This window comes from Artemia franciscana, chromosome 10 (genome assembly GCF_032884065.1).
Source record: "Artemia franciscana chromosome 10, ASM3288406v1, whole genome shotgun sequence".
Classification (NCBI taxonomy): Eukaryota; Metazoa; Arthropoda; class Branchiopoda; order Anostraca; family Artemiidae; genus Artemia; species Artemia franciscana.
The window spans coordinates 34,595,470-34,615,030 of record NC_088872.1 but is presented as its reverse complement, the minus strand read 5'-3'; the positions used below and the strand labels follow the sequence as shown (position 1 = coordinate 34,615,030).

Below are 19,561 nucleotides of genomic sequence, written 5' to 3'. Positions count from 1 at the left end.
TTTTAATTGGAAATACGTTAAAAACTGGTTGCGAATCACAAAAAAAGGACAATGTCCATATTGTTGAGTGAGTTTAGATCGTTCTCTATTAAAATTTTAAATAACGTCACAATTCTGGCTGAGTGACTGGATAGAACTGAGACTAATAAATCTGACGGTATAATTATCTTGTTCTTTTGATGAAAGTTCAAGTAGCAGGCTTATTGCAGAATTTGCTTGTTTCAGAGAGAACAAATGCCTTAAGATAATTACCAACTGGTAGATGGCGTTAGTTGCTTCAAATGCTAGACCCTACCCCTTGCACTAAACCAAACATCCGCCAGAAAGCTGGGCATATTTCAAATCATTTAACGCTGCGCTAAATATTTTAAAGAAATATGTACCCTAAACAATAACGAATTCTCATACCTTGACTTTGGACTACTGGCTTTTGCATTGATACACAGATAAATCATGAAATTCAATTCTAAAATTACTTTATGGCTCACTTTACCTTTTTATAATGTTCTTTAATCCAGAGCAACATGGCCATAAAAATAGGAATAACTCAAACACAGCAACAAAAAAGAAGGAAATGTAATAATGACAGGACCAAAAATTATGGGAAACTGATGAGAGATGATATCTAAGTTTGCTTCTAAGAAAGAGAATGAACCAAACACCATCTAGTATTACACGGCAAAATCCCGAAGCGAACTATAAAAGCCAGTCAAAAATATTGGCTGTATTATTTTTTAACTCTTTTTCATTTTGCTTTCCATTAGACACAAGAATGAAGACCCACTTTTCCAAAAGGGCATAATTCTGTGCACATTTTTCTTACATAACTGCCTAAATTAAAATCGGCTGCTAAATAATCATTGGCTGCTAAAGATATATTGTGATTGAAAATAGGTTTTCATATTTCATAGTGGTGTATAATGACCTGCAACAAAGGTTAATGAGCTAGACCCTGATACAAGCATAAAATCCGAGCAAAGTCAAAAACTGGAACCCAAGAGCTACATGGGATTAGCAAAATGTGTCAATTTTCTTCAACAGCATTAAAGAAAAAAGAATAAATGAAATCAGTCAAAAGTATTGTGAAAGTCAAATAGTTATTCATATTACAGCTGGATCTTCCACAGCAATGTAGGCGCAACTATCTTTCCCTAGCCTTTCATTGTGGGGGAGGATGGGTACCTGATATACATAACTTCTACTATGATACTATGTTCTTTATTTTTTAACTTTTCCTAGTGTTTGCTCCTTATTTAGAAAGAGGGGGTAGTTGAAAACCCTAAACGACTTAACATAAACACATACCTACAGTCAGAAATATTTCTGAAGGGTTTGTTATAATTCCGAGAAAGTAAGTCAAAAGCCTTCTGTAGTTTCAATTGACACGATGACAAAGTCACTAAGCAAAATATTAACAAACCTTTTCAAACTCCAATTTGATAGGCTTTACAAATTTGGCAGAGACACAATCTGCAGCTTCTTTACCAAGAACCATTGCTTCAGCCACGGTGTCAACTCCAAATTTTACCATTACGGAATCCGTATCACCATATACTACTTTTGCATCATATTTATATCCATTGGCAACAGTGAAAAGAGATTCTACTTCTGTTTTGGTCTTCTCAATCATGACACGACCAAAGGCAGTTACACTCTTGAAAAGAATAAAAATAGATACACATAAATGCTTGAAAAGAATATTATTTAAAACAGATAAGAAGATGGAAAGATGGGATAGTGGATTTTTTTTTATGGTTCCACTCCTTGCTTTCCTTACTCCTTCTTTTTGAAAATGCAATATTGTGGATATATAAGCAATTCAATCTTATCTAATAAAACCAGCTTGCACATTTTACCCCATTTCAAAAATCCTTTTAGAGAGCTTCAATCGTTATTTTAAACTACACTCTTCAAAACTAAATGGGCTGTTGAGTTAACGTCCTCTGATATTAGAGACACGTCTTTAGTTATTGAGCAAAATCGACATGCAAATCAAGGACTGTCACGTATTTTATGAGCGACGATTGAACTTGCAACTTTTTTTAAGTTGTTTTGAGGCTATTAATTTAAGAGCCTCATACGGAAGTTCTGGGGAAACTTGAATCATCGACCTCGAACTTTTGTGACAAGTCCGTGCTTTCAATAATGCAAATCATGGATTCCAATAAGCCAATCATTATTAGATATTTTTTCGCTCGGAAATTTCCTTGAGACAAAACCTGAACAACAAGTTAATTATCACTAATAATGATCGAATTAGCGCGTAACCAGAATGTTGGTTTTATTCTCCAATCCACCTCTTTTAGAGCATAACTCGGCAGAAATAAGCTGAAAAGAAACATTGTTACCACTTATTCAGTTCCAAAATTCATAAAAAATTTCACTGAAACCCTAAAAAGTAAATTCATAATTTTAGACCTTACATTAAAATCTACGTAATTGATAAAATATTTTGGCATATTGTTTCTCATTGGACATGCTTTGATAGATCTGACTGACGTTACTTCGTGAGCTATAGCTTTTGAATCTTTTACCTGAAAGAGACGGGAAAACCATCTTTCCTATCTTTACAGGTTGAGAGTGGTTTTAAACATACTCAACCAGTCTCTGGAAATACCATTTTGATCTTTTGTGTCAGAATAAGTAATCCATTTTTTATTGGGCAGCAGCATAAAGTAGAATCTAATATCAAATTTAGTTGAGTGGAGAAACCACTTCTGTGATTTCTTCTAACCATTTCTAGGGACAATGTGTGTACATACGCGTAATATTTATATAATTTTTATTATTTAAACTCTTGGACAAGAAGATATTCCCACAAAAGTTTAGAAACCCTTGTTTTCACTATCCTTAAAATTGTGGGAATTCCTGATATTCGCTAGTGTTCTGGTAAAATGATAAGCTTCGAGAAAACTGGCAGAAAAGAAAAAAAGACACAAAAACATATTCATCATTCCTTAAAAGCATAAACCACTTAAATTCGCATATTTTCGACTTACAGAGATTTAAACAAGATTTTTTTTATTAGTACAATTATGTCAAAATCAACGACCAACTAACAGATACCCTGGCAATAGCGTGGGAAGAGGGTGCGGGCGGAGGCGGACCGCCTCGGGTACCAGCCCCGGAGGGGTGACAAAAATTAGTCTAAAAGGACCTATGATTGATTAGGGCTTGTAGTGCAAAAAGTGGGGTAGCAAAGTAGCAATGCTACTTGGCAGTTTCAAAATTTGTTGGCAGATTTTGTCTGAAAATACTTTTTTTATATATAAAAATAATTTTTTCTCAAAGAAAAGCTGTCAAAACTCAAGTTGTACTCCACCGTGCAAAAAGTGGGTAGCATAGTAGCAATGCTACTTGGCAGTTTGCATAGCCTAGTAAAATTTGTTTGAAAATACCAGCACTTCCACTATCCCCGAATTTTTGGGGATTTCCTCAAAAATCTGTCTTCTCGAAAAAAGATCGTTTCCCCAAAAAATTTTTAGGCTATTTTTAGTTTTGACACGTTTCAACAAGAAATCAACACGCGTTGCCAGTGCATGGAACTATCTCGAAGACTAGGAACTCGCTGAAGAGTTCAGAAACTGAAGTGCTAGAATTAGTGGGCTGTTTAAAGAATTACGAAAAAGTATCTCCAGGAGACATGTTAAATGAAATCCCACGTCTGAGGAGGTTTTTACAAGCGGCAAACGTTCCTCAAGAAGTGGCTCTGAAGTGGAGTTCTTTGAGACTACTGCAGTTTATAGTTGAATATGAGCTTCCAGACTCTATTCCTAATCTAACTCTAGCATTGATGTTTTACCCCCTAACATATATTTTTCAACTCCCCCAGAGGAGCTATAGGAATTTAACATTGTCAACTTGCGAATAAGAAATTTGTACGTAGCTTAGTTTCACAAGGAACATAAAGCATTAAAAATTTCTAACTTTGCTAAATGGCAAAGCAGCCAATAGCAAAAATGAGGTACAACACCAATTAAACGCAAGTTATGAAACCGTATCTAGATACGTTAAGCTCAATAAGATACATAGTTCAAAAGTATTATTTGTTGTACTTAAGCACAGGGTATAGTAACAAGCAGAAACCATTTATGCATTTTTGAGTAGAAAATAATTATAACTGATATTTTTGTTTTGAGGGAATCTACTAAATAAATGGAAAATAATTGCCAAATTGTAAGCTACAAAACGGCTTTACATAAAGCTTCTAAGCATACTGCAGTTTGTATGTCCGTCAAAATGATCAGGTTTTATTCCCTTCTCTTCTAAAATTGAAAAAAAAAAATCGAAATACCTGTGAGATTTCCAAGCAGGGTAGCTTTCCAACCTGTGCTCCTGTAAAGCCATAGACAGAGTTGGCGCTAATTTTCAGGGCGAGCTGTCGACCGTCTAACACCTTCTTTCGGAAAGGATCTGTTTCAACAGCTAGCTCAGCCTTTGCACGTTTCCTAGCGCCCAATAAACTCTCCAAAATTTCGGGTAGAAGTCCTTTCCTGATAGATGACTTCACAAAATAATTCCCAGATGGCGTTTTTATAAAGTCCTCCGGAGAAAGGTTAAGCCTAATATAAAAAAAAAAAATTCGGCTTTCACTTATTGATTGGTAAAATAGAGGTAACTGAAAGACTTTGTGGCCGCCTGTAAGATGGCCAAAAGAGCCGCATTTACAGAATTCAGGTACAATTGAGATAATATTATGTGTAGACCAACATATTTATTTTTTTTAAATGTGAAATTAAGCAAAACATTTCTTCTATTTGAGTCACCATGATAGCTGAGGTAATTTGTTCTCATTAATGATACTCCCAGGATGTTCCCAAATTGAGTTTAAAAAGACAGTGATAACTAGTTCATTCTAACTGTTTTACATTCCGCTGGCCCAAAAAAAGAGGTGTTTACTTGGTTTACGTTCGTGTTTTGTAGTCAGTTCATGTTGAGTTTTCATCAAGTTTATCTTGAGTTTTGTGGCATGAGTGCAAAAATTGACAATTAAAAGTGAGCTGGTTTCTATATGCTGCAATTGATTATTCCTTTAACCCGATTTATATTGGAGAAGGTTGTGAGAGCTGAAGGTGTCGGCTTTCTCAAAGATATTTCCCGAACAGAGGGGGAATATTATGTTTTATCCTGTAAGAGGACTTAGATTTTAGATGAGTTCGTGGACCGTATTAAGCGCAGCTTCCTTCACTGGGATCGTAAGAGCGTCATAAGTTAGTATATGTTGAAATTTGACGCCCATATTTAGTAATCTTGGCAGTTAGTGTATCCCCAAATATAAATACTGACACGAGCACCCTTTATGAGGAATGGGGGAGGTTCTAATTCCTCAAAAAGTGCATGAGCAAATCCGGTTCTTTGAACTTCTCCAGAAGCTTGTTTACACTAATCTATTTTTGAATATCCTTTCTGCCACCCTATGAGAGCATCCAAAAACGAATTATTAGTAATTGAGAATAGAACATACAAAATCAATGGATCAGAACTGAATTATCAATGGAATATTCTGTACTTATTTCATATTTTGGTTAAAACAACTGCAAATGCTTACTATAATCGGAAGATTTATTATATTCAAATACTAAACTGACCTAGGGTGTTCGTCAATCTCAACTTTCAACCTAAGAAGTCTTATATAAGAAATTGTTGCTATTATAACTATTTACCAGCAATTCATTATAAGAGAAAATAAAATACATTAAACTATTTTATGAAACCAGTAAAATTTACGATATGATACGTAATTACTTTAGTTTGATTTATATTACCTGTTAGGAAACTACCAACAGACCTATTTGGGGCTTGCTTATATACTATCAGATTTAGCTTTAACTCCGAGTACCTCTTTCCAAATTCAAAGAAATTGATTCAATTCTTGGTTGACATATGCGTCATTAATCCGGTGCAAATGTAAAGTGACAAATAAAGAAATATTTACTGCAGTAAGTGAATAGAGGAAAAACAGTAGTAAGACCAAAAAATTACTATTTTTCTACACTAAAATTTGTTGGATTTTAATAAGTCTACATTCGAAACGAATAATTCAACGCATTTTTTTATTCATTAAAAAGAGAAAGACTTGGAACAAACTTTAGTTGTCATTTAAAAACTGATCAAAACTATGCAAATAAATTAAGCTTCAGGTAATTTGACAAAGTCCATATTTTAATCTTTTTTATGTGTGCAGTAAAATTGAATGTCCTGGTCAGACCTCAATGGATCCAATTTCATCACAGTAGCTTTCTAATTTTGGTGCCTAAGAAAATTGACACTACCTAAGATCGGGAATACTGGTTGCTAATTCCAGTGGTCAGGAAAATCAATAAAACACTGTAGCTCAATAAAATCCTTTTAATTTCCTTTTTTAATTAAACCCAATTGAGCCTTGAACCTTGTAGACAACGTACTACTAATTTTGATGGGTATCGATTGGATCAGTATTTTTATAAACCATTTTCCTAGGAAAAAATTATTCGATTTTTTGTTCCTTATTATTAATTATTCCTATGTAGAAGGAAAAAAAAGAATGAAAAACAATTATGTAGAAGGAAAAAAAAAATGTTGTTGATATACTACGAGCCAAAAATGTAAGGTCCTAAGAATGAAACATTTATAGTCTTCTACAAAATGCCTGTGGTTGCTCATATCGAGAGCAATTTCAAGAAAAATTTTCCACAGCTACCCTCTGAAATAGTCACGCCAATCAGAGGGGGGGGGGAGGCTTGCAACTTCTATATAGATTTGAAAAATTCATTCTTTTTGTATCTTCATTATAAAAAATAAAAAGTTCCCATGCAAGATTTTGCAGATACCTTTTTTTGTCTTCTTTAAAACAGATTGAAAAAAAAAAATAAACGTCCACTCTCCACATTCTCATGAACTGTTGCCACTATTCGGACCCAATTTAAAATTGCTAGAACCGAAATCGGAGGGAACTGGAATTACCTAATTTAGCTTACCTGGTGCTGGTGTCTCTGTTTTAGATGCCTTTGAAATTGCAAAATTAGTGAACTACTGTCCCAACTTTAGATCCAAGAGAGGACCGACCCGGGTAGCGAAACCCGGATTTGAGTGAGAGATTCATGGGTGTCCTAAATTCAAATTGCTTGATAGACGTATTTGATCTTCTAAATTCAAATAAGATTTCCAAAAATTAAGGACAGATGTAAAAACAAGAAAAGCCTCAAAGACTAAATAATTTCTTTATAATTGAAAAGCAAAAATTATTCTTTTGCATTCCCCATACTATAAAAAACCTAGTTGTAGCACAATGGGCTGATGCTCTGCTTGACACTAAGGGGCCCAGGGTTTGATACCCACCACAGCTTGGGCGACAAGGTTACTCCTACTAAAATGTCGGTTCGAAACCCTATGCGCCAACTGTCACTCAGGAGGATCTTTATTCTTTTTTATATTAGAGTGCTTCAAAATAAAGCATATATGAAGACATTAATCATTTCCGGAGATATTTCATATCAGACGACTCCACGTTTATGAATTTTCCCCGCTTTTTTTTTCAATCTGTGTTAAATTAGCTTCTGGATCACTCATTTACAACAAGAACAAAATGACATGTTAAGACATATAAAGACACAAATATAGAATCGAGAAGGTCCACTGAGAACCTGGTTTCCATTTTGCTGCCTATCACTCTGAAAATATATAGGTAAAACATGAACTTACTTGTCCATTGTTCCCTGATTGAGAAGAGTAGTATAGCAAAGGTTATGCGCCATCATTATACTAGGGTATAGTGAGCTGAAATCAAGAGTAGCAATCGGAATGGAGTAAAACCCTTTCAGCGGTTCAATAACGGTCGCTCCTTCAAATTCTTCACCTGTTTGAGATTGGTAGACTGGCATCAAAAGATCCTGTTCTTTCGCCTTTAATTGAAAAAAAAAAGAAAGTATTTAAGCTTCAGTATTATCTGATGGTGAAATTGTTTCACCATCAGATTTCACTTCTCATTGTTTCACTTCTTTCCAAAATAAAAGAATAAAATGAGTTCCCAAAAAGGAATGAAAACCGTATAAAGAAGAAAGAATTCGGTGGGACCCTAAAAAAAAATCTTGTAATTTTTAATAAAAAAATACCAAAAGATTACTTTACTCTGTGCTAGCTTTAATCCTGTGTACCTGTTTGAGATTGGTAGACTGGCATCAAAAGATCCTGTTCTTTCGCCTTTAATTGAAAAAAAAGAAAGTATTTTAAGCTTCAGTATTATCTGATGGTGAAATTGTTTCACCATCAGATTTCACTTCTCATTGTTTCACTTCTTTCCAGAATAAAAGAATAAAATGAGTTCCCAAAAAGGAATGAAAACCGTATAAAGAAGAAAGAATTCGGTGGGACCCTAAAAAAAATCTTGTAATTTTTAATAAAAAAATACCAAAAGATTACTTTACTCTGTGCTAGCTTTAATCCTGTGTACCTGTTTGAGATTGGTAGACTGGCATCAAAAGATCCTGTTCTTTCGCCTTTAATTGAAAAAAGAAAGTATTTTAAGCTTCAGTATTATTTGATGGTGAAATTGTTTCTGCCAAAAACACCCTTCTTTCCAGAATAAAAGAAAAAAATGAGTTCCCAAAAAGGAATGAAAACCGTATAAAGAAGAAAGAATTCGGTGGGACCCTAAAAAAAAATCTTGTAATTTTTAATAAAAAATACCAAAAGATTACTTTACTCTGTGCTAGCTTTAATCCTGTGTACCTGTTTGAGATTGGTAGACTGGCATCAAAAGATCCTGTTCTTTCGCCTTTAATTGAAAAAAAGAAAGTATTTTAAGCTTCAGTATTATTTGATGGTGAAATTGTTTCGGCCAAAAACACCCTTATTTCCAGAATAAAAGAAAAAAATGAGTTCCCAAAAAGGAATGAAAACCGTATAAAGAAGAAAGAATTCGGTGGGACCCTTAAAAAAAATCTTGTAATTTTTAATAAAAAATACCAAAAGACTACTTTACTCTGTGCTAGCTTTAATCTTATTTTTCTCTGAGTCTGAACACAACCCAGGAAAAGGAAAGCACAGTAGTGCGAAATTAGTAGTGCACGAGAAACAACGAGATAAACAAAATTTAAATAAATAAACAGTAACCCGAAACCTAAGCAAAATATTGTTTGTCTATTCACTATGGATGTAAAATAATTATTTTTTGCTATACGTTAACTCAATTTGGTGTCATAGCAAGTAAATATATAAAAAAAAAAACCAGCGCCCCTAAAGGAAATTAAAAGGGAATATTACAACTTGGAACAAACATAAAATAATACTAAACGCAAGGGGGTTGTCAAATCACGTTTATAGTCAATAGGGGGTAGTCAAATCACGTTGTCAATATAGGTTGAGGTGTAGCCATTTGAGGCGTAGCTAGTCTTATCCAAAACCATTTAAATATTTTGTTTATTTAACTTAGCATAATTCAAGCCTTTAAAAATACAAGGAAAACGAAAGCATACCTTTCTAAGGAGTTGAGAAACAACTTTAACTTGTTGCCCTCGAGTCTGAAGATAAGAAAGAGGAACCCCGGTGACGCGAGACATTTCCATGTAATTGATAACGCACATCAGCTTCTCAAGAAGTCTCAGCGGAAGATATGCGTCTTTCAAGCAATATACTGCTAACCTACAGAAACACAAAAAAAAATATATGAAATTAAGAACATATTAACAACAGCAGACGCCTCTTCGCTATTATTATGAAAAACAGAGATACACACACGTACTCAAAATAAACTTTAATAGTTACTTTTAGTTAATGATGGGATGAAGCCAAAGTTTTTCTCGATTCCACTTCTAATCCCGGCTCCACCTCAATGTCTGATTTTTGGTACAATTCTGATTCCAAGAATACTTGCTTTTTCTTCATTTTTTATGATATTTATCACAATTATAAGAATTTAGGTAGCAACATCACTCAACTAACAAAAACAAGAACAAAAACGGATTTTTTCCAAATGATAATAAAAAGCGATATCCGAAAGAGCAGAAGTTATCCTGTGTGCAAGGAGGGCTGCTATAAACCAGAATCACCCATCGTTGCGCTAAAGCTTGACTAGTGTGTTTATTGAACACATTTCAGAGAGCAACGTGTATATGAATTAATGGCTGAAAGTCTTTCAAAACTTTTATTCTAAAAGCGCCGTAAAAGCAAAAAAATCATGCTGCTCTTTCCTTAGAGGACCTGTTCCAGAAGGTTTGAGAGAATACTTAAGCATAATAGGAGAGGGGTTGAGGGCAACGGTAGTCTATTATGTATAGAAGAGTTTTGTTCATTTTCTGAGTTTTAATGTTGCTGTTTACTTTCATTAGAACAAAACTGCTGTGCGCTGGTGCTCGGGTCCACAAAAGTATTGTAACTAGTCTTACTTTTATTTGCATAGAATCTACCTTTGTCAGAAATGTTTAACTCTAAAGATTGTTGATCACCAAATTGATTTTTCCAGCCAATATTCCACTTTTACTTTTCTTTTATCAAGGTTGTGGTCTACTCTAGGTTGTGGTCTACTCTGTCATTGCCATGGTTTCATCTGGGCACACCATCCCTGATTTTTGAACTACAGGGTGACCCAAAAAGATCCGTACCCATATTTTATTCGATAAAAAATCCATTTTTTTTCAAATATCCTTTCTGTTGCAGGACATGAAAGGTGAACCTTTGGATGATCGTTTGCAGCTATAGTTGCCCCAAAAATGTCTTGGACCAATCAGCAGAAGGTATTCTCCCTGGAGACCTATTTTGCGACAAAATCATACCAGAGTGTACAAATTCAGTTTCGAAAACTTGTTCCATTGTCGCAACTTTCCACCAAAATCACGATTGTTAGTTGAGTTACAAAGTTCAGTGAGCATGGGACTGTAGTAGACTTATTTTTTAAGCCACAGGGGGAACTTTTTCAGGCAGGAAAGAGAGGGCAAGGAAAGAAGAAAACATTGCCATAGTGAGGGACTACACTGTCCAATTAAACGTGAGAACACGCCACAGTGACTCCCTTGTCATTCCGAGTTCTTAGCTGTGTCTACGCACAGATTTTCTAGGGCTGCGTCCTACTGAGTCCCTTACTGCAGCAATTTTTTCTTCTGTCCTTGCATTCCCTTGTCATTCCGAGTTCTTGGCTGCGTCTATGCACTGATTTCCTAGGGTTGCATCCTACTGAGTCCCTCACTGCAGCATTATTTTCCTCTTTTTCCAGCCTGAATAAGTTCCCCCTGTGGCTTTAGAACATAAGTCCACAACTATTTTGGAGACATTCGTCCAAAATAGGTCGCAAAATAAGTTGCGATAATGGAACAAGTTTTTGAAACTGAATTTGTACACTCTGGTATGATTTTGTCGCAAAATAGGTCTCCAGGGAGAATACCTTCTGCTGATTGGTCCAAGACATTTTTGGGGCAACTATAGCTGCAAACGATCATCCAAAGGTTCACCTTTCATGTCCTGCAACAGAAAGGATATTTGTAAAAAAATGGATATTTTATCGAATAAAATATGAGTACAGATCTTTTGGGTCACCCTGTAATTTGTTTTTCTTACAAAAAATAAAATACAGAAATACTGTCTGGCTGATTCACTGGGACAACTGTCTTTGTCTAGCTGATTCAACGCGATCAGCAGCCTTATAGCCTAACCAGATGACACATATTTAAGCCTGAAGTAATTTGGAAGAGGTACGCTCATATTATTCCCAATGACTGTTGTGTTGCTATGACGAAACCCTCATGGTACCTAAGCACACTAGGCCCTGTCCGTGTTGGAGCACTCAAACTTTCAATGTCGATTTCCTGGAATTACAGGGTTTTTTGGTTTTTTTAAGATGGCGATTAAGGTCTTGAGGAACTAGTTGCTTACTAGCGTTTGTAAACTTCACAAACTTTCAACTATTTTTTGATTTATCATTTCTTAATTTATTAACAAATTTTCATGAATATGTTGCAACAAATAAGAAAAAGTCCATCATCTTTGGTCTGATTTTTAAAGTAGTAAAAGAATAGAGAGAATCAAATCTGGACATAAAAGGTATACTTCATAAAAAAAAATTAGAGCGATTGATGGATTTTTGATGGATAGACTTTTGAATGATTCTTACTAATATAGAAACAAACAAATTAATAACAAAGTTAGTAACTAATTAAGTGACTAAATAATAGCTAATAAACTATTAATAGCTAATAAGTATATTTAATAATAGGCTACATGATATGACTAACAAAGTCGATATTATTTAGCGCACGCCACTCTACCTCAACAACAGGTTTCCTATGATCTCTCGCACAAACATTATTTTCTGGTTGCTATTCATGGTTTCGTTGATCATCATCAATAATGTTCAGTTACTATATTAAATATACACATGATTTGACCAGATTTTCTCTCCGTATTTAAGCTAAGCGCACAGAACTGCAAACAGAACGTGGAAAACAAACAAGCTGTACAGGAGGTTTAATGTTACAAAAGGCTTTGATCCAAATTTAGTTTCATCAAGTCGAAATAGTCGTTTAATCATATTTCAAAAAAGGTTAAAAAGAAGACTATAACCTTCTTCTGGTTTGATCATTCCCATTCTGCAGATCTGTAATGATTGAGTGTTGTACGTCTTCTTTTTGTTCTTGAAGGAAGTGGTAGCTTACAGCATTCAACGTATAGGAACGTAGCTTGTAGTCACGTACAAGAATCTGAAATACAACATATCGCCATACAAATGGGAGTTAAGGATTAAAATCCCCCCCCCCCCCCGAAAAAATATCCATTAATTTGCAGAAAACAATTTTGAGAAGAAAACAAGAAAACAAAGAAATAAATAAACATGGTCTAAAATTGTGCATTTTGGAATCATCAAATTTTCTTTCCTCTAAAATATATACAGCATGTTACTGTTTTTGTTTCACCAAGTTTCATATCAATATCATATTTTGGAGGAAAAACAACTATCTTGTTTATTGCTATATAGTTGCGAACCCTTTAGCTGAGGTCTTGAAAAGACACACAAAGTTTTGATCTGACACACAAAGTATTTGTGTACGTGTCAATTTTCATTTTTATTTTCTCTATTTTGTCATTACTCTAGTATGTTTCATTAAGAAACAAATATTATGTTATTTTATTATGTTATTTATATTATGTTATTTTACTATTTTATTAGATCGTTAGTTTCAAGCATTCTTGAAAGTAACATTAGATGATACAAGAGTTATTTCTCTCTTTTTTGTAGGATTTATAGTTAATTTCTGTACGTGTCAATTTTCATTTTTATTTTCTTTACTTTGTCATTACTCTAGTAGGAGTTCATGTTTCATTAAGAAACACATATTATATTATTTTGATATGTTATAAATATTATGTTATTTCACTATTTTATTAAATCGTTAGTTTCAAGCAGTCTTGAAAGCAACATAGAGATGATACAAGAGTGTTTAAAATCACCTCTAAATACCTTCAGCATCAATACCCTCTACCCCCTATAAGAGATAATACCCCCTATAAATGACAGTCATTTTTACTCCTGAAACATTTAGAAAAAAGAAAGCTACTATTTCTTGTTCCAACCAGTATAATAGCAAAGCCAACTAGTTGTGTGTTTTTAAAGAATTTCTGTTGGTCAAGATAAAAATAAATTTTCTACTAAATCATATGGAACCACTGCACAGAGTAAAATTTTACTATTACAGAACGACCAAAACTGATTCCCTGGCAAACATTTTTCGGTCAGACAGTATTTAATACTTTTTTAATGGAAAGATTTGACATCAGGGAGTAATCAATTAGCACTGAAAAATCTTTATTTTTTTTTTCAGTGTTTCAGACTGTAGGCGTTTTCGTGTCTTTTAAGACGGTACATTGCATTTATAAAACAAAAGTTGTATATTCTAGAATATGATGCTGTGGATTAGTTCTTATGACATTTTTCTCGAGTGTTTGTCCGATTTGAAATCCAAATATAAAAAATAGAATTAACCTGGCTTTATATATCTTCCACGTCTTTTAGTACGAAACCCGGGTTTTCTATTATTTTGGAGGAACACTGCCCTTCCCACTATCGAAACCGTGCTTATCTGAGGGATTGGAAAATAATGATTATTGCAATATATTGCCAAATAAATCTATTTCTGAGAATTTATGAAGAGTTTCAAAGAAAAAATTAGGGTCGTATTTTAATAAAAAGTGAGATTGGATTGGGTGAGCATATCAATATGAGAGTTCCTCAACTATTGGGAAAGAACTCTTTAGAATAATAGATGTTAAAACACCTTAGCAACTATCTTATTTTTCACCGGAAAATTTTCTCATCCTATGTTTTTCAAATTCATCTTTGGGGTTCTCAATTGATACTTGAAAACTTTTACTGTGCTTAACTCTTCTTTAGTATAGTTGTTGCACACAAGCAGCTTTTCTTTGGGTCTACAGTATAATTTAATTTATATTGGAGTTCTATTCAATCTCTTTTGAGAAACTTGAATAGGATCACGTTTTTTTTTTCTGTACATGTCGATAGGTGTTGATATATTTATAGTCATATATTGTTTAACTACTTTTCAAGCTCAGTCTTAAAAAGATACTTAGGCCTTCTCTACATTTTCCTCTAAACCAGAAGCACAAATAACATAATTTTGAAATCTGCTGTTGCAACAGAAGAATTTGACCATACGTCTAACAACTGCATTTTCATGGTGGGTAAAATGACTCTTTTAGATTACACATTACTAAAAACCTAGTTTTGCAATTTTCTGAACTACTTTTTCCCAAAAAAGGAAGACCACTTATATCATATACAGACACTTCAAATCAGCTGATTCTGGAATTTTCGCATGCATCTCTAGAACAGTTAATATCTTTTAACATGAAATTAAAAATAATAATTAGAATACAAGAGAACTATATCTATAGAATCGACCCCAAACACCAAAATTTCGAAAGTTTAGAACTTGCACAAATTGTCCAACAATAAATCTTTTAGCTTCACAAATATTTAATGATACGTTTATAAACAACTCGTAATTATAATATTTTTATTTCATAAAAGGCAAACAGATATTTACCTGCATTAAAAAGCTTTGAAGTATTTTAAAACATTAATATTCGGAGCCTCTTAAGTTCTTTTAAGAGACCCCAGGGTTCGAAAGAATATTAACCGGAGTATTTCACGTAAGTAAAGTGTTTTGCATGTTTCCTGATAAAAATATTCTTTGTCGAAAAATTTATTTTATCAAGCTGGATCAACAAAATCTCTTACAGTGAGGTGGAATAATTAACAACTACAAAAATGAGCAAAAGACCTGAAGTAATTTTGACATAAAAAAGAAACTGAGCTTATGAGACAAAGTGAAAACAACAAGAATTGCAAGAATAATAACAGTGGAATCAAAAATAATGCTATTTATATTAAAATAAATAATTACAAGAAATAACAACATACCAGAAACAGATCAAACTGAACTCTCCCTTCCGTATTAATGTTTTTATTCTCACGTCGACCCATTTGCTTGCTTTGTAATACCACTTCCCTTATCACTGATCTATAAGAAGCAAAATAAATAAATAGAAGACAAAAAGGTTTAAGACACTACAGGAATAAAATCAATCTTCAAACACATAACTAACAAATAATCCAATCCAGATTGCCCTTTAAACAAAGGAAACTCCAACTGGAGTTTTTAGGCATTAGGGAAACTACTCATCGATGTAAAAGTACAAATAATTTGATAGTTTGATACTTATTAAATAATTTGATAGAGCTAATAATGAGATTCTTCACAACAAAGAGTTCAATTTAGGAGTAAAAATGGTATATTCCTAGCCCCCCCCCCTAGGTAAAAACAGAAGAGTCTCTTTTTTCTGACCTGTTGCTATTCCTAGGCCTCCTTGGTAAAAACATAGTCCCCTTTTTTGGCCTATTAGAGAGGGCACGTTCAATGTGTTTGTTATATGATTTGCTAGGCCTTTTCTACAGAAACAGCTTACAACCCTGTCGCCCTGCCTAGCAACAGCTGGAGTTAAATCCAATGTCTCGTGTTGTCATCCACAATAGACCTTCTTTATATAGTTTCATTATCTGTGACCGTAGACATCCGTCGTTTTACACCTAAAAAATAAATGAGAAGAAAAGAAAGCATCTTTCTTCTTTATTTCTTTCAACTTGTTCAAACATTTCTCTAAATGTCTATCAATTACATCTTAGTTCTTTGTAGATGTTTTTCCAGCGGTTATAACTTAAGAAGTAAACTTGAATTGGCAAAAAGGACCAAGACATTTTAATGGCTACCAAACATAAGTTTATACACGATATACCAAAATGAAACCACAGTATTAAGCTACAAACTGCAATTTCCAAACATTCTTTTCTTCATAAATTTGTATAAAACCCTGTTCCTAAAAAAAAAACTCAAAGCCATATCATTGTTCTTAAGAAAAAAAGAAGAAAATGCCATTACTATTTTTTTCCAGGAAAAGTGTAACAGAACAGAGAAATATGTGTAACAATAACCAGAAATCACAACGGAAATATTAAATATAAGAAGAGAAAAAAAAGGAAAATTCTAGGAAATATCCTTCACAAGCGGAAAGTATAAATGACAGTAAAGCTAAAGATATTAAGTTTGAGCATTAGAACTGTGTGAAGTATCACAGTTGACACTAATATTAAATACATAAAAACAGGAACATTTAACATAAAAAGCAGTACCTGGAATTTTTAATCCTACCAAGATAATCGAAGTTCTGAGCTTTGAGTGTCTTTGCTCTATTGATGAGATATGGCAAATCAAAATTATTAATATTGTAACCAGTAAGAATATCTGGATCAACCTCACGGACAAAGGCTGCCCACGCCTGAAAAAAAAAAGAGAAATTGTAAAATAATGTATACTTTTAATGCATGGAGGTATTCATTGACAAGAAACAAAAGTACACAAAAAATAAATGTAATTAAATAAAAATAAATACATGAAAACAAGTAGAATTCATGGTTAGCAAAGAGCCTCATTATTATAATTGAAACTTTGAATAGAATCGAAATTCAAAAAAAAAACTGTCTATTTTTGCTCCAAAAATGTTCAAGAAATCTTAAAGAGAACTATACCCATCACCTATTCATAAAATGAATCAGTAAACACGCTAACAAAAGGAGCCATTTCATGGACAATGATTGCAGAAAAAGGAAACAGATATTTCTGGTTTTATTGCTCCAAGTAAAAGCTTCTGAATCTATTCCTTTGTATAATGATAACAATCTTCATCGGCAGTTTATCAGCCCTCATTACATAAACTTAAAGGTTGGAGAATTTTCTACAAGAGAAAAGACACTTTTTACCAAAATGAAATATTTTATGATAAACAGAGTAGAGTAAAAATAAGAAACTCCCACGACACCCAGAACTTACTCAAGAACCAAACAATACTTTTGACAGAACAAACAAAAAAGGTTGTCCTTTATTGGGATGGGGGTAAGCTTTCTCGGGGGGAGGGGGAGAGAAGTAGATAGAGTAAAAACAAGGTCGGATGAAATCTAATTTCAGTCCTAAACATATCTAGTAAAAGTTGAATAAAAATTAGCAGGACTATTGGCAGAAATCAATACAAAACAGAAAAATTGAATCAGAAAGAAACCAGCCTTCAATAAAGCAAAGACGGAAAAAATCTAAAATGAATTACAAATGATTAGAACGTGCGAAAAGAAGGTACACAGGACTAAAATTTGATACTAGCTTCAGACACAACCTAGGAGAGCGTTCGTGAAACATATTATATAGACGAAGTGAACAGTTAAATGAGTATCAATATAAACAACCCAAGTGAAGGTAGAATCAATACGATTCAACCCAAAAACCGAAAACCAAGAAGTCAAAACATGTAAGTATCTAGACGAGGATCGAGTAGTCCCGTCGTTTGACAACATAGCACATGTTGCGCTGCACCGTTGTAGCTGGTAGCATTATTTTTCTAATATCTAATACGCTAGAGCGCTACTTAAATGATAAATATATATTTGAATACGATTCCAGTTATACCATCATTACAGAAAAAAAACACAAACTAACCTCTAGCAACTTATCTTCAGTATCAAAACACATGACCTCTGAGCCAACAATAGGAGCGCATGTGTTTAATGTCATGACATTTCGAATAAACGGCTCAGGTTTACCTTGTTTGATAACCATGCTCGCAATCTGAATAACTGGATCTTTATCTGGCTCAGGAAATACCCCTAAAACAAAAACGAAAAGTTTTGAAAATTGGTGTAACAAAAATTGTGAGCAAACCCTGTAAAGCTGGATTCGAATTCAAATTGATTAACCTAATTCGTGCAACACAGATGATATGCCCAGGAGCAAAATATCAAATAGACAGTAAGCTTACTTTTTTCTGCAGCTTTACCGGTTAAATTTCATTTTTTCCTGATAAAGTCGTTTTCACGTTTTGCGAAAGGCACAATAATTACTTATTAAAATGTACAATTGCAAAAATTTGTATTCTTCACAAGTGATTAAATTAGCTGTACAAAAAAGAACAATTCATTGAAATAGGTGCGGTCATGGAAGCTCCAAGTTATCAATCCTGCCAGCAATGACCTGGATAGACATAATTTGTCCCAGATTAGGCAAAATCATGAAAGAGCAAATTTGCGAATAGGTATTCAGCTTAAGATATACAAAACCTTACGAACTTGTGCCATTTTCTAAGGCCACACCCCGCCCAGTACTGTGCTTCGTACTTAGAGGCACATTGCTTTCTCGTTTGTAGTGTAAAACCAAAACAGGTTTTTCACATATAACGCAAAAACTTCAACCGTACAAAACGTGTCCTTAATTTTAGAGGATCACTATCACTTCTTGACCCAACAGCTTTTATACTAAAATTTAAATTTTGCTTTACTAAAAAAAAATCCAGGATTACTTTTTTTTTGGTTATGAAAACCAAACATTCAACAATTAAAAGATTAAATGCCATGTTTTAGTTTTATAGTTTACTTTCACTCAGATACTTAATTCTAACATGATGAACAGTAAGTTTACGGTATTTGAATCCCGATATTTAGAGTAGGTTCAACATTTTGAAGTTTTTTTAATGTTATGAGCAAAATCTCTCTTTTTACAATTATATAAGTATTACCCGAAAAATCCTGAATCAGGTTATCAAAAACGGGGCTATTTTTAACAAATCATTGAGCTGCTATTGGAAGCTATTAATGTGTAGTGTCCGTCATTTCTTTGTCGACAACTGCATCAATCTACGCACCAAAACTATACAAATTTTACTCAAAGTTTTATCGTTTTCCACCCATTTATCTTACCGGCATATATTTCAACTCACCACACATACTCAATACTCAGAAAGAAGAGATATTATAGATAACTTTATTTTTATAAACTTGGGACAAATAACTTGGGTACAAATATTGTTCCAGAATTTGAAACAATATTATATTTAAAACTTTTGGTCAGATCAGCTTCTGGGTAGCAGGTGCAGCGGTCGAGTGAGTCTCGAGTGGAGTGATAGTTCCATGACTTATTTTGCTTTAAAAGTTTAAATGACTTATCTTTCAGTTTAAGTATCATATTTGTCAATGTTGACTTTG

The 19,561-nt window shown here is 33.6% G+C and overlaps 1 protein-coding gene across 2 annotated transcripts in view; it reads right to left on the bottom strand.

The window, feature by feature from the left end:
* Positions 1 to 19,561, bottom strand: part of LOC136032112 (DNA polymerase delta catalytic subunit-like) — a 77,583-nt gene that overhangs the window by 20,748 nt on the left and 37,274 nt on the right. For both annotated transcript variants that reach the window (XM_065712276.1, XM_065712275.1), the window contains exons 8-15: positions 18,024 to 18,190; positions 16,670 to 16,815; positions 15,404 to 15,503; positions 12,529 to 12,665; positions 9,453 to 9,618; positions 7,681 to 7,880; positions 4,295 to 4,562; positions 1,421 to 1,654 (exon numbers count right to left, since the gene is read on the bottom strand). In XM_065712276.1, the coding sequence (XP_065568348.1) occupies positions 1,421 to 1,654; positions 4,295 to 4,562; positions 7,681 to 7,880; positions 9,453 to 9,618; positions 12,529 to 12,665; positions 15,404 to 15,503; positions 16,670 to 16,815; positions 18,024 to 18,190 (1,418 nt within the window). The remainder of the gene's footprint in view (positions 1 to 1,420; positions 1,655 to 4,294; positions 4,563 to 7,680; positions 7,881 to 9,452; positions 9,619 to 12,528; positions 12,666 to 15,403; positions 15,504 to 16,669; positions 16,816 to 18,023; positions 18,191 to 19,561) is intronic.